This window comes from Buteo buteo, chromosome 4 (genome assembly GCF_964188355.1).
Source record: "Buteo buteo chromosome 4, bButBut1.hap1.1, whole genome shotgun sequence".
Classification (NCBI taxonomy): Eukaryota; Metazoa; Chordata; class Aves; order Accipitriformes; family Accipitridae; genus Buteo; species Buteo buteo.
In genome coordinates, this window is record NC_134174.1 from 35,092,325 (window position 1) to 35,106,854 (window position 14,530).

At 37.9% G+C, this 14,530-nt stretch overlaps 1 protein-coding gene across 4 annotated transcripts in view; it reads left to right on the plus strand.

The window, feature by feature from the left end:
* RHOBTB1 (Rho related BTB domain containing 1) overlaps window positions 1-11,980 on the plus strand; it is a 50,538-nt gene extending 38,558 nt beyond the window's left edge. For 3 of the 4 annotated variants that reach the window (XM_075026873.1, XM_075026872.1, XM_075026875.1), the window contains 6 exons: window positions 1,622-2,589; window positions 3,018-3,136; window positions 5,527-5,677; window positions 7,442-7,530; window positions 9,040-9,145; window positions 9,667-11,980. In XM_075026873.1, coding sequence (XP_074882974.1) covers window positions 1,622-2,589; window positions 3,018-3,136; window positions 5,527-5,677; window positions 7,442-7,530; window positions 9,040-9,145; window positions 9,667-9,836 — 1,603 coding nt within the window. In that variant the 3' untranslated portion in view covers window positions 9,837-11,980. The remainder of the gene's footprint in view (window positions 1-1,621; window positions 2,590-3,017; window positions 3,137-5,526; window positions 5,678-7,441; window positions 7,531-9,039; window positions 9,146-9,666) is intronic. The other variant, XM_075026874.1, reaches the window with a different exon arrangement.
* The last annotated feature ends 2,550 nt before the right edge of the window (window positions 11,981-14,530 follow it).

Below are 14,530 nucleotides of genomic sequence, written 5' to 3' on the forward strand. Positions count from 1 at the left end.
TATGTGCTTTCTTTTTAATTCTGTTGTCTGAGTTTGTTAGTTCTTTAACACATGCAGTTATTATGTGTTTCCCACAATATTTTTGCACATTGGACACCTAAACTTGTTTGGGTGCCTGAACACTATGATAATAAAGAGATAATAATGATTACTGGAGGTTTTCATATATGTCTTTCTTCATCTGAACATGTGTATCATGTCCTACCCTGTCACTACTGTCTGGTACTGTTTTAAACTGACAGATTCTACTCAAGTTTTCTTAATTCTCAATTATTATTTTTAAGTAAATGTAATCCTATATCATGGCAGAAAATAAAGTGGTTGCAAATTAAATTTTTCAAAGTTCTGAGATACAAGAGAGTTTGGGGTCATTCTGAAGAAGCTTTGTTTTTCCCAGATTCAAAAGATAAGCATTCACATGTTTGGGCAAAACAGTCCCACGATTACCTGTTCACTTCTAATTTCCTCCTTTTATGTGAATTTGAATGAGACCAGATTCATGGAAATAATATCCCTGGTCGTGTAATTAAAGACTCTATTGTAAAAAATTTCCATAAAGGGATTGAATTAATAAACCATGGACTCTTAGAAAACTTTGCATTGCATTGCATTCAAATTCTTAACTCAGCAATATGATTTTCATAGGTTGGTTTGTTTATTAAATATTTCTTCACTGTGTGGGTGGGGTTGGCTTTTTGATTGACTCTGTAAAAGGAAATGTTTTTTCAAAACTCAGAATTCTTCTGCCCTAATCCTCCTTTCTGATTTCACCATTAATAAAGTTTAAATCAGTACTCTGCATGTCTAGCACAGACTTCTGCCACCTGAACTGATTATTAAACCAAGCTGTTGTCTGGAGTGTGTTAAGTCTGTGCCAGCTTGTGTCTGCCCAATATGATATGCTCAGAGAATGCACTGTTGGGTCATGTCTTCTGGTGAGATGATTTTTTGTTGGGAAAATGGATCCTAGCCCAGACTTTTTTCTGGTTTGTTTACCCTATGTCATGTACTAGAGCTGCTCTGGAAATTCATGAGTTCCCACATAATGCTTCTACAGCCAAAACAGGCCTAACTCTTGAAGTCTGTGTTCAGTTACACTTTTGTCATAGGCTACTATGATTTTCTTGAAAAAGCATAAGCTTAAGAAATATCTCTCATTTCATACTTAGCTATATTTGTGTCATTTCTATGTCACGAGAATTTCCATTTGAGTTTAAATGATGATACTGACAGAATACCTGAGTAGAAAGAGATGTTAGTAGGTTTTTTTAAATAATGAATGTTCTCAAGCATCCTATCAACTTTTTTTTACTGTAAATTTCCCTTTAACAGAGAGAAGGCTTGCTCCATTTTGCGCAAATGATTTCTACATATTTTTAATAAAATTGCAAAGACACCACCAAACTTAAACAAAATTACAAGTATGTCCTATTCTAAAACTCTCTGGAGTCATGGTTGTAGATTTCCAAAGGTCTTTGTGGGCTTAATTTTATATTTTGTTTCATCTGAATGTTAGTTATCTAGAATTGGTGCTGAGACATTTTTTTAAATTCCATGCTTTCTGGAGTAACTTTGTGATGATCGTTGAGTGTGAGAAGGTTTATTTTTTGTTTAACCCTAGGCCGATAAAAAGAGGAGACATTTTGCCACCAGAAAGAGGCAGAGAGGTTGCCAAGGAACTTGGGATACCATACTATGAAACCAGTGTATTTGACCAGTTTGGGATTAAAGATGTCTTTGACAATGCAATTAGAGCTGCTCTGATCTCCAGAAGACACCTGCAGTTCTGGAAATCTCATTTGAAGAAGGTCCAAAAACCTTTGCTTCAGGCTCCATTCCTACCTCCAAAAGCCCCTCCTCCGGTTATCAAAATTCCTGAGTGTCCGGTACCGAGTATGAATGAAGCTGGATATTTATTGGACAGCCCACTGTGTGCAGATGTTATGTTTGTTCTCCAGGAGCAGGACTACATTTTTGCTCACAAGATTTACCTAGCTACCTCCTCTTCAAAGTTTTATGACCTTTTCTTAATGGAATGTGAGGAAAGTCCAGACTTGGATGAAACACAGTGTAATAAAGAAAATACAAATAAGGATGTTCTGGCAAGTTGCCTTGAGACAAATGGTGACAGTGATGAGACATCCTTGAAATCTGATGGTGTTAAAATTCCCCCACCAGAAAGTACTGGCTCTTTAAACATGCTAGAACCTGAACCCGATGAAACAAATTCTGCAGCAAGATCTCTGTTGTCCTGGGGTAAGGGGTTTGTTAGTGTGCATAAGGAAATGCAAGTGAATCCTGTCTCAAATAGGACATGTCCTGTAACTGTGGTAAAAATGGATTCATCTGTGCAGGCCGGACCTTTTAAAACTGTCTTGCAGTTTTTATACACAGGGCAACTGGATGAAAATGAAAAAGATCTCACAAGACTGGCTCAGATTGCTGAAATCTTGGAAGTATTTGATTTGCGAATGATGGTGGAAAATATTATGAATAAAGAAGCCTTCATGAATCAAGAGATTACTAAAGCATTTCATGTCAGAAAAGCTAATCGGATAAAAGAGTGCCTTTGCAAAGGGACGTTTTCTGGTAAGTAAATATATGCTTTAACAGGAAAAGCACTAATTCTTTTCTCATTCATGTTACTGTCACTTCACAGACTTCAAAAACTGTGATAGCTTGCATTGTTCTGAGAGGAAGGATGAGCCCAAAATTATAGTGTTACTCAGGCCAACTGTTCCAGCCCAGGATTCTGCAGTTTAATTTCTCAAAATCTAGACACAAGCTTTTAAATAAATGACCCAATTTTCCAGTGTTGAAAATCCAATATCCCCCTTTTGAGTGAGGCTTTTTCATTTAACTATGTAAAACGCTAGAGTTATCTTCAGGATGGGGGTCATGGGAAAGTGAAAGAAGTCCTTGGTTAACAATGTGCAGGTGAAACATACATTCTTGAGAACACAGTTCCACTTTAAACGCAGACTTGCAGTATGCCTGTTTCTTTGTTCCCACGGCAGATGTGACATTTAAATTGGATGACGGAACCATAAATGCCCACAAGCCGCTGCTGATCTGTAGCTGTGAATGGATGTCTGCTATGTTTGGAGGATCATTTATCGAAAGCTCGAACAGTGAGGTATTTGTCCATTTTGCTTACAATGTCTGATGAGAGTGATGGAAACATCACTCTGTATCTATTTGAAAGGTTGCAATAATCCCTGGAATGATTCTTTATTTTTCCCTGGCAGACTTGGGATGCTTTTCTTCTCAAGGCATTAAATTAGGATGCCTAAGAGGATAACATATTTTCTGCAAGGCATGAGACTTCCTGCAATGTTGGAGCATGTGTTTAAACCTGAAATCCTTTAAAATATTAAATATGGGGGGGAGGGGAAATTAAGTCTGAATTTGTGAATTTCTTTAAAATAAGTTTTAAAGTTGTGTGAATATCTATTTATACAATCAGAAGCATTACAAAGAACACTTGGGGCAGGGGCATTGATGAAGGATTTAAAGGGAAAAAAGGGTTAAAGAGCATGGAGTGTTAAACTAGAAAAGGAGTGTAAACTAAGCTCAGAATCTCTAGTGCATCAGCTTGTCCTCTTGAGTAAAGCAGGTATGAAGTACAGTGTAAAAGATCTCAATGCTTTGAATTAAGATTTTGCAGCAGAAGCTTTGTATTTTCAGGTGCCTTCATGGTCTGTTTTTCAAATTCTAAACACTGCTAGTATTTTTTTGTTGTGTCTTATCCATACCCAGGTTTTGACGTTTGTTTTGATTTTTTTTGTTCCTTTCCATATTTACGGGTCTTTCTCATATGAAGAGTTCAAGTTTTTTGTGTTTAATATTCTGGAAGACTGTGTTCTACTTAGATTTTTCTTGCTTCTTCTAATATAGCTGTAAACATAATTCCTTTCCCAGAGGCATGCTCAACAAATGGTTCATTAAAAATACATAGTTTGATTCTAGTAAGCAACATTTGGCAATGAAGAATACACATTTATTTTCTACCAGCCTGTTTTTAATGATTAACTTAACAGTCTTAGCTTATCTTTCCAATTTAAAATATTTAGCTTCCATTTTGTAGAGTTTAAAGCATTCAGTAATGCTTTTGGAAGTTTTAAAATATAAGTAGATATGAATTTAATGGTTTCCTTTGACTGGTTTACAAAAAAATAAAACCATCTACTTTTTACATACTACTTTTTCTGTATTTGGGGCAGATTTTATAAACTTATTCACTGAATTTACTGTTCTCTGCACTAACAAAAATATATTAATAATGAATGAGTTTCACAACTAGCTCCTCTTACCTGGAGAACTGAGCCACTTCCCAGAGTGGCTGATATGCATAAGAGGATCATGCTTTAACAATAACAGATCTGGGTTTGAATCCCACCCATCCAGGCATAGCTGAAAGAAAAATTCACAAGCCCCCGAAGGTTAACAACCAGCTCTGTGACAATGATTAACCCCCTTCTAGCGGGAAGTACGTGCTGACTGCTTCCAAGCAGTCAGATGAAGTTGCACATACATTTAATTTCCCATCATAATTTCATTATTATTTTTCTGCTCTGCCATTCTTTTTACTGCAAGTCCTTCAGAATATCACAGTGCGTTCTTCAGTGCCAGCATCTCTTTCTTGAGTTATGAAGACGTACGTTGCAAACTGCCTATTAATGGGATCAACTAGCTTGCATATTGGAAGCAGACTTACCTGCCGCAACCCGGAGCCCCGCAAGAATCAGTTTTACCCTGTTCTTTGGAGGGATGGTTGTGTGTGCAAACTGTAATGGAGATGCTACAATGATAGGTTACAGTGAGGCTTTCTAACTCTCCTTCCTCTTCTTTTAGGCTTCCCTGCAGTTAAATAGAGTTAGAGTTGTTCTGACAAGAAATTAGATAGCTTTTGTCCTAGTCTTGGTAGTTTCATTACATGGTGGTTACACTAATTACACGTGTGTGGCAGAAATGGTTTACATTTTCTTTGCCTCCTTTCATCCGTTCTCAGTTTCTTCCCAACCATCATGTATTTGGATAGTTTGGTTATTTATAAACAGGCTGAGAAGGGTGGGGTTTCTGTTATCCTTTGGTTTCTGTTATTCTCAGAATCCCCAGAATATCCCTTGTCAGAGGCAGATAGATGACATTCCTCAAGAAGTCTACCAAGGGAGTTTTGTCATGGGAAGTGTTCAGTGGCTTTTCTGTATCCGACATAGCTGTCCATTTGCAGGCTAGAAAGCATTGAACAGATTCACTGTTTGATGTGGATCCAATTCCAGCAATTTGGTACCAAGTTGCTTGTATGTAAGCTGGCAAAGGATCTGACTCTGGAGGTATGCTTACCTGTTGGCAGCTTCTTGAACTTCAATGGGAAATTTCTTTTTTGAAAAATATTTTCCCTGCATTTCTAAAATGACTTGAAGAGAAAAAGAGACAGTCCAGCAAAGTGACAGCAGTGAAATATGGGCTGTATGTGAAAATTCCATGATTATTAGACACTTTTTTCTTAAATATCTTTTCCAGGTAGTTCTTCCCAATATAAACAAGACTTCCATGCAAGCAGTTTTAGATTACTTGTATACCAAGCAACTGTCCTCTGGTCAGGAACTGGACACACTTGAGTTAATTGCATTGGCAAATAGGTTTTGCCTTCCTCACCTGGTTGCACTAGCAGGTAAGAATTTGTGGCCTTGTCCAATGCAGTGTCTTCTGCAATGGCTGAAACATGTTTTAGTAGTTTTGGAATGCACAGGATTTTCTCAAGTGTCAGGGAAAAGAAATATTGTTTTTTTCTGAAAAAGATATTGTAATACAAATTTATATATTCACTTAGAAAAATGTATTTACCTTTCTCTTGCCTTCCTTAGTTTGTGCTAAACCAGCTCAGAACAGTAAAGCATTCTGTGCTTTAAAAACAGAAAGAGTAAACCTTCTCTTTAGCATTGATAATAATGTCTGTGGTTTGTAATATCCATTCTGTTGCTGTTCAATTCACCTGAAAACAGGATGGACCCCAGGCTTTCCATTACATAATGAATGAAGTGCTCCATTATACATTTCTATTCAAAGACAGTAACTGAGCCAATTCAAAACTGATCTAGGTGATCATATTTTTAGAAATGCTGTCTGGATCCCTTTTCACTGCCTAGATGGGAATTGGATATTTTGGTATGTACATGGGGATTCAACCCTCATTTCAGGAAGAAAAACTTTTCAATCACATATTTAGAGAAAAATTACAGGATAGGATAGCACTTAGTTCTAAAATGAAATCCATACACATCCCAGACCTCCAGGATATTTTGGGGGGGGGGGGGGGAGGGTTGTTCATTTATTTCTCTCTATATATGTAACTTGGCATTGTGCTGAAGACACAGCCAAGGCCAAAACTCAGAGACAGATGAAGCAAAGCTACGTGTATTTACAGGACAACATTTAGGCAAAACTTAATCACATACCAAATCCTAGCTGCCCTTAATTTGTGCATCATGACTGCGTGCCTTGTCTTCACTGGTTCTGACTGACCAAAACTCTATTGCGTGATATTATATGTGCATTTTAACCGAAGTCTTGGTTATTTTTTAAGTAGTTGCAGCATAAACATACATATAGTATTAAGAATATTTCATTCCATTTAATTCTTGATGAAGTAATTTTGAGTCCAAAGGCTACTGCCGACAACTGAACCCAGTAGAGTCAAATCAGCAGACAACATTTCACAAAAAACACTCAAACCTCTAAGATTCTAGGAAATGGTTCTAGAAATGGGTTAAGGAGACTTTTGAACTGAAGTGGCTTTTGGGGGAGCTGGACAGCCTTCATCTGGATCCCTAGGAACGACCAATCCAAGAATCTGAAGAGGGCCTGAAGTGAACTTTTCTGTATCAGTGCTGTGGGTATACTCATTAATAAATCCACAATGCAATGGCAAGTGCACTGTTGCCTAAAAACTTGGCTATTGCTTTTGTATTACCCAAAAGAGACAGTTGATCCATATTTCTAATTTACATTGAATACTGCAGCCATCTGTTCCACCAGAAAAAGACTAGTGGCTGCTAAACTTTGTCCTTCTATAAGTGGTTATTAACTGCAGGCTTGCTTTCTATAAGAAAGAGATAAGAATTGTGCGTGAAACCAGAAATAGGTAGTTTGGGTTAAGGCAAAGGGGCAAATCCTCATGTGGACTGTGCTCCACTGGAGCAAGACAGTTTATACCTGTGATGCAGAATCTCCAGCCACAACTCTAAAGGCCTGAATTTGACTTCACCCAAATCTGCAGTTGCTCAGGATATCTGGGTGAATGTGCCACCTGCATAATGCTAGAGTTAACACTAGGGGGAAGGAGAACGTGCTTTCTTGGTTCTTTGTTACTTGTGGATGACCTGATCTTGAAATGTGACCATTTCCCATGTGAGTGATGAGTTTTCTCCTCTAACAGAACAGCATGCAGTACAAGAGCTGACAAAAGCCTCCATGAGCGGCATTGCAATAGATGGAGAAGTACTATCCTATCTGGAATTGGCTCAGGTCAGTGTGCACTGTTTTCTAAAGATATTCTGGCCAACTGCAGAGCTTGTTTTAACACCTTACTGGTTCTGAGCATTGCTTCTAAGTGGCTCAAAGTCTGCAGTTCTGGGAGCGACTGACAATAAAACTTAGTTTTATCTTCTATTTCAAAGAAGGTTTTTCTATTAGTTCACAGATGAAACATCTATTTAAGTAATCTCGGAGGAGTTGTCTTTCAAATATATATTTTATTTTTTGATTGATTGTGGAGCTTCCAAGCTCCATGTTCTCATGGCCATGCTTCAGTAACATGAAATGCAATGTAATGAAGCTGTTCAGCTTTGTAACGGTGACTGATTCTTGGGTTCCTTTAAATTCCGTGCTTGTAGATATATTTAGACCTGTATTGCAAAGGCAACATTTTTTGTATTCTTTGACTTGACACTTAGACTGGCTACTCAGAGCCAGTCATCTGATAGTTTGGAGTGAGTGCAAATCCTACTACTTTATGTTCAAACATGTTTCAGTGTTTCTTGAGTCCCAGAAACCACGAAAAGAGAGAACTGCAGCTCACAGTTAAACTGCACACCTCTGTTTTCCAAAAGTAGTGATACAGCAGTCTACTAGATGCAGGAGTACAAGCTAAAATATTTTTTTAAATTCTATTATTCTTGATTTCACACTAATGATGAGTCTGGCTGCAGCTTGGCTCGAAGTCCGGGCTTTAAGTAGCAATGAAATACAGCACAAGCTGGCCACCATGCAAGATTTCCTGCAACTGCTTTCAAGTGCCTCTCTTGCAATACCTATAATGCTGTTGCAAAACCAGGACTGAACCCCTTCCAAGAAAAGGCAGCTCACTTCACTTAATTTCGATTTTTATGAAGGGTGCTTTTTCTTTTTTTTTCTCCTGGTTGAAGACAGAAGTAATATGTTTAACTACTGTTAGGATATCCTCCGCTCCCAGTACATACATCAATATGATGTGTTTATAACCTGGGAAGTTCACAGTAGACAGTCAGAATGCCAGAATTGATACACATGCTATACAATTTGACTTGCATTATAGCTGTGATTCCCTATGACCATAGAAAGCTTGTACAAGATTTTGTATTAAGCTTTCAGTAATACTTGATTCTTGTCAACAAGCATAGTTATCCAGGGAGTTACTTCAGAGTAGGGTTTGCAACAACTGGTAGGGATATATGACTGATACAATCATACCAGAAAATTCAGGTCCAGTGTGCCTTGGGTTCAGATCCTGTGTGGGACTGAATGCAGTTTGCCAGTTGCTGTGCATGCTAAGCACCTATTCATGAGACTTTTGGGCCACTGGTTGTTCCAGCAGAATTGTGCGACAAGGTCTAGGGCATCTAGAGGCTACTTCAGCCTCAAAAGCCCCCTGTATGCTTGGGAGAGTGCTGCCAGATAAAACCCGCTGGGGACCATTCTACCTTTAGTTGTTAATTGGGGCTGCAAAAAGAACTATAACCTCAGGAAATAGAATAAGCTCTTTGGTTTTCTTTACAGTTTCACAATGCTAACCAGCTGGCAGCTTGGTGCTTGCACTACATCTGCACCAATTACAACAGCGTTTGCTCCAAATTCCGCAAGGAAATCAAAGCTAAATCTTCAGGTATGGGCAACGTTCTCTCCCAGTTATTTTCATAAGGTTTCCCCTTCTTTCTCCTCACCCAGTTGATTAAACATGAAGACAAAGATGATCTCAGATAGCTAAGCCATGAGACTGAACCTCTGTGCTATCTTGAGTAGCATTCATGAATTCTTATCTGTAAAGAAAGGTCATAATCATTAGCCTGATTCCTGGGCAAGCATTATGTTCTTTACCTATTTCAGTGATGCTAAAAGGAACAGAACTATTTTCAGGCTCCACAATGAAAAATACATTCTGTAAAGGGCTTGCTTTTTTACAGTCTGTGGTGGACTAAGGCCCCTTGAGCGTAAACACTTTCAAAGTCTTTACACACTTTAAGTAAGGCATATGAGGAAGCTGGGGGAATCCCTGATAAGCCAGCTAACATAGAGACTGGATAAAAGATTAGCTGTATAGCTTTTTGCAGACACTCAAGACATTTCTGGGATTTGAATATCTTACTGGCTTGTTTGGGGGCTTTTTTATTGTTTCTTTTTAATCAGATAATCAAGAATATTTTGAGAGGCATCGGTGGCCGCCTGTGTGGTATTTAAAGGAAGAAGATCACTACCAGCGAGTTAAAAAAGAAAGAGAAAAGGAAGATGTTGCACTGAATAAACACCATTCGAAGCGGAAGTGGTGCTTCTGGAATTCCTCTGCTGTAGTTGCCTGAACAAAGCAAATAAGTGGAAATCAATAGCCAGTGTCAGAAATTAGTCTTATTGTTAGAAATAAGATGTAGTTCAGGTTTTCAGGAAACTTTGTTCCATGTGTGCATTTATTATTGCTAGGGACAAAAGCACAAGCTCACTGAAAGTGAGCCTGGAACAGCTCCTCAAAGTCATATGTATATTTTTGGCTAGTAAGCAGATAAATGTCTACCATTATTACACTTCTTTTTATACAACAACAACAACAAAAAATCCAGCATTAATGTTTCAATCTCCAGTTGGGAAATATTTTTATACTGTCTGGTGTATTTTGTTCAGATAAAATTCTGGATACCATTTTATTTTACAGACCACAAAATGATCATGTAGCAGCTTTGTAATTAGATTTTAACAATTTTTACTATGCGAGTACAGTGAAATAGACAATCTTCAGTCATAAGAGACCGCTTTTAGAGTATCTCATAAAAAGTCATCTTAGGAAAAAATCTAGTTGCCTACTATAGGTTGTCTTTTTTAAACTAAGTACTGTGCACCAGTAATACAATTAGATGGTTATTTCCCCTTTCTAAAGTAAAAGGTTAGAATAGGATCCAATAACTGCAAGATATAGAGTGCTTGATCTTTGCTTAGCTGAATAATAGGCAGTATAATTACCTGTTCAACTGCAGGCAAATGTATTTCTAATATTTGCCATGTAAGTGCAAATAATTATGACTATGTGGGCCATGTGAAATCTAGTGATTCTAAGTATTCAGAGGTTTTATATGACTAGATCAAAGAGGATATTTCTAAAATCATTTAGAAGGGCTTATTAATTTATATCCTTATACAAGTATGGATCTGAATGCAAAAAGCAGTTACACTGCTTGCATTTGAATTACTGCGTGGCAGTTACCTTGTTCTGTCGGATCTTAACCATGCAGCCACTCCTCATGCTGAATTCCTTTTTGCTTCAGTGCAAGCAAATGAAAGGGCTGCAAAAACAAGTAGGAGTTATCTAGTGTTACCGCATTTTGTAAACAAAGAAGGGTCTTCACACACAAGATCACTTCAGTTTGATTCAAATTCTTTTATAGCTTTTCCCAGGTAGAACTCAAAATATTAGATTATTTTTAAGTAGATGATATATTTCCCCTGGACGTAGGTATTCCCAGAAAGCTGGGGGCAAAATGATGGCAGAAAGGCAGGAACCCTGCACAAGTGGTGCAAGAAAAGAAAAGGCCTCCAGTGTTTTCAAAATAGCCTGTCTGTTTATGACTTTTTATCAACCATTACTCCAAAGCTGCAGTGTTACACTAGATTACATAAGGATGAGAGCATTTTTTAAAAGACCAAAACTAAAATACATAGACTGTAGAACATACACATGCAATCCTGTACAGTGTCTCAGGCACAATTCAGTAACCAAGGTAGTATTGTGTATTAGGTTTGTTAATATTGTTTTGTGCTGGCAGCTCAGCATACCAATGTGAAAAGCTGTTTGTTTGTTTGTGGTATTTTCTGTGTTCAAAGGCAAGGCAGTACAGCCAAACCCCAGTACTGTAGGTCAGGAAAGGCTTTGGACTGAAAGCCATATACACCTCTACTTATCTGTGTTCTGAATGGACTAATTCCTGGCAGATGCTACCACAGGATGGTAGAAGCCACCCAGCATGGAAAGTGATGCTGCTTTACAAACTTTTATAAGGAAAGCAAGTGACAGATTCCTATCCCTGTAAGATTCATCACCATATGGTGATAAAGAAGGGCTATAAACGATGGTTGCAAATATGTCTCCTTAATTCTTGGTCAGTGATAATGTATAGCATGGAGAAGAATGAATGAGAGAAGATGTGTCAAGACTAAGATAAGAGAAATATCTGTTGTCACAAAATGTTAACCAGTCACATTTTAAATAAGTATTGCTACTAGGTTTTACACAACCAAAGCTACTGTATGATTGTAATCTTGCCAAACTGTAATGAATACATAAATGAACCTGAGGTATATGCAATAATATCCAGTTGTTCTAGTTATCAGCTACTATAACCAAGTGGCTGGTTCATTTGGTTAATGCTGTCTATGGCCTTTAATCCTGGTGGTTATTTTGTGTTTTTTATTTTGGGGAAAAAAAAAAGTCAATAAAACTGTTTAGTTACAAACTGTCTCCCAGTACTTTGAAGAAGCTTCTTAAATTTTGCATTAGGTGCTGCCCTTTTTAGTGCTGCTTGTAAGCATCCAGTTGTGGTATCATTCATGGAATTTTACTGAACTGATATATGCATGGCGTATTAGGATTTATGCTTGGGGTGTCACAAGGAAATCCGACAGTGTTTGTATATGATGGTGGAAGGTTGGTGCTTGTCACTTACTGTTAAACTGCATAGCAAAAAAATCTCATGCCACTTTTCCCCATGGTTTCTGATATTTAATTAACATGATATTACCCAAGGGACTTGAAACTAATTAGTCATGACAGACACAAGGAGGAAAAATGCAGGTAAACAGCAAGAAGTCTGTAAGGTTTTCAGTATGCTCTAAACTTTGTACAAACACTGGTTTCCCTGCTTTCTCACTGCCTTAGTTGTCAACCATTATACAGAATCCCTCATTATCTGTTAGTACTCGGCAACTACCTCCCTGAATATAGGTTCTTTAATTGATAGAGGTAGAAAGCCAGTGATTTTCTAGAGGATTTTTGCAAGATGTCATGCAAAGAATGTCATGTTTGTGTTTTTTTAAAGCTCTTAAGCAATGCCAAGGATGTGGAAAGTAAGCACATTCAGCACACAGTATACTTTTTTTTTTTTTTTGAAGTGCTAATTTATGAGAATGTTACATATCTCAGTGACTTATTTTTAGAAGAAAAATTTTATTTCTTTGAACTTACCATTAGAAAATGTAATGGGCTCAACAGAAAGAGTGGTGACATTAGATGTAAAAATGTTTCTCTTGATTATGATAAAACCAGTAGCATGGAAGGAAGGAGCAAATAAGAAGTGTTGCCCTTCAGGGCATTCTTTTTTAAATATTATGACCATTTAGGAGAAGTTGCATGTCCTTTATTTCTGGGGAGTCTCATTCAGCCTATTTCTTAGAAACAGTGTTTTTCTATTCGTTCTTTAAGACAGAATTTCTGCAAGCAAGTTCCTCTGCATCGCAACACAAACCAGTTTCTGTGGCTTGCCACCCACAAATAGCACACCAAAGCCAGAAACAAGTGTTTTGTGAGTAAGATGGGATTGGCCAGACTACAGCCACAACTCACTAATTTCATTCACTGAAGACCTACTCATCACTGTCTTTTAGTCAGATCAGGCCTCAAAGTATGCAAAGGTAAGCTAGATAGTACTAAATATGTGCATACATTAAGAAGGGTTGCCTAGTAGGAGAGACTTATCTGGACATCCCTTCTGAGCACTGAAAGCAGGATTGTACCATAAAGGAAAAGCAGCACAGTGCTTTATTGCCCTAATTCTTCAGCAACTTACCCACAGATATCCCTCAAGAATAACTTATGCCTAGAAGTGTTTGATTTGTAAAATCAGGGGTTTATTTTCCATGTTCCAGTAACAACAGCACTGGGAAACCAGCTGAAGGCATCTTGGAAATCCTTCTCTGAGGGCCAGGTCTTCCATCTTCTGTACAAAGAGGTTAGGTAAAGATCTGATGTACTAGATGATAGGATTAATGTTGCTACCTAAACTCCAGGATGGTGAAATATTTCAGTTCTTCCAGACTTTTTAAGATTACAGTCTGGTGAAGAAAATTTGCTTTGTCAGATGAAACTACAGTTTTGTCCCTATTCTGTCCCTTTTTTTCTAGATCACAGTCTTTATACTCTTGTCACTGGATAGGCCAACATTTATTTACTCTGGTTTGGAGTCCAAAGTATGTACTGTGCAGTGAGGTGTCTTTAAGGTAGTTGCTTGCCAGTCCTGAATCGCCTTAGATTTTTGGTCTACTAAAATGATCTAACAGCATTTGCACGTCTACTTCTGCAGGTAAAATTCCTATTGAAAAGGATGAGATACCACACACACACAAACACACACTTTGGGCTTTGAGGTGCCACCTATTGAATTTACACGTTATCACTTGCCTGTGTTCCAAATCTGCTAACAGAAGTTTGCTCAGTGTACTGCATGCAGGATAAGGCAGTGTGTTAGAAGCAATAATCCCCATCCTATAGGCTCTACAATAGGACAATTATTTGTCAGTTAAATTATGCCTTTGCCTTTAGCTAAGAGAATATAACCCATGTCATGGATTCACTTTGCACTAACAGCCAGAGTAGTGAGACTATTGTATATTTATACATGCAAACTAAATCCCTCACTGCTGCTAAAAATCTTGATTTCTGGTAGAAATATGAAAAGCTTTTGGATCAAGGCTGCAGGAGGCTAAGGAGAAAATTTGAACACCAGAAGTTGCAAGAACAATTGTGCTAATGTATCCCAGCTCTAGAGAAAAATCAAACTAAGAAGATAAAAATGTGATTCAGAGAAAGCAGTTAGCATGGGACAACAGATGATGGCTCCTTTATAATTGTTCAGCCTTCATTTCTAAGCAGGCCGTATAGCTACAACATCCCGCTGGGCTGTTCTGCAGCAGCAAATGTTCCCAGATGCAGGTCCTGCATCCCATGCCCACAGCATGCAGGGGCGGGCATAGGTTACAGTGAAAATGTTATATTATATTGCTGATTTATCTCAAG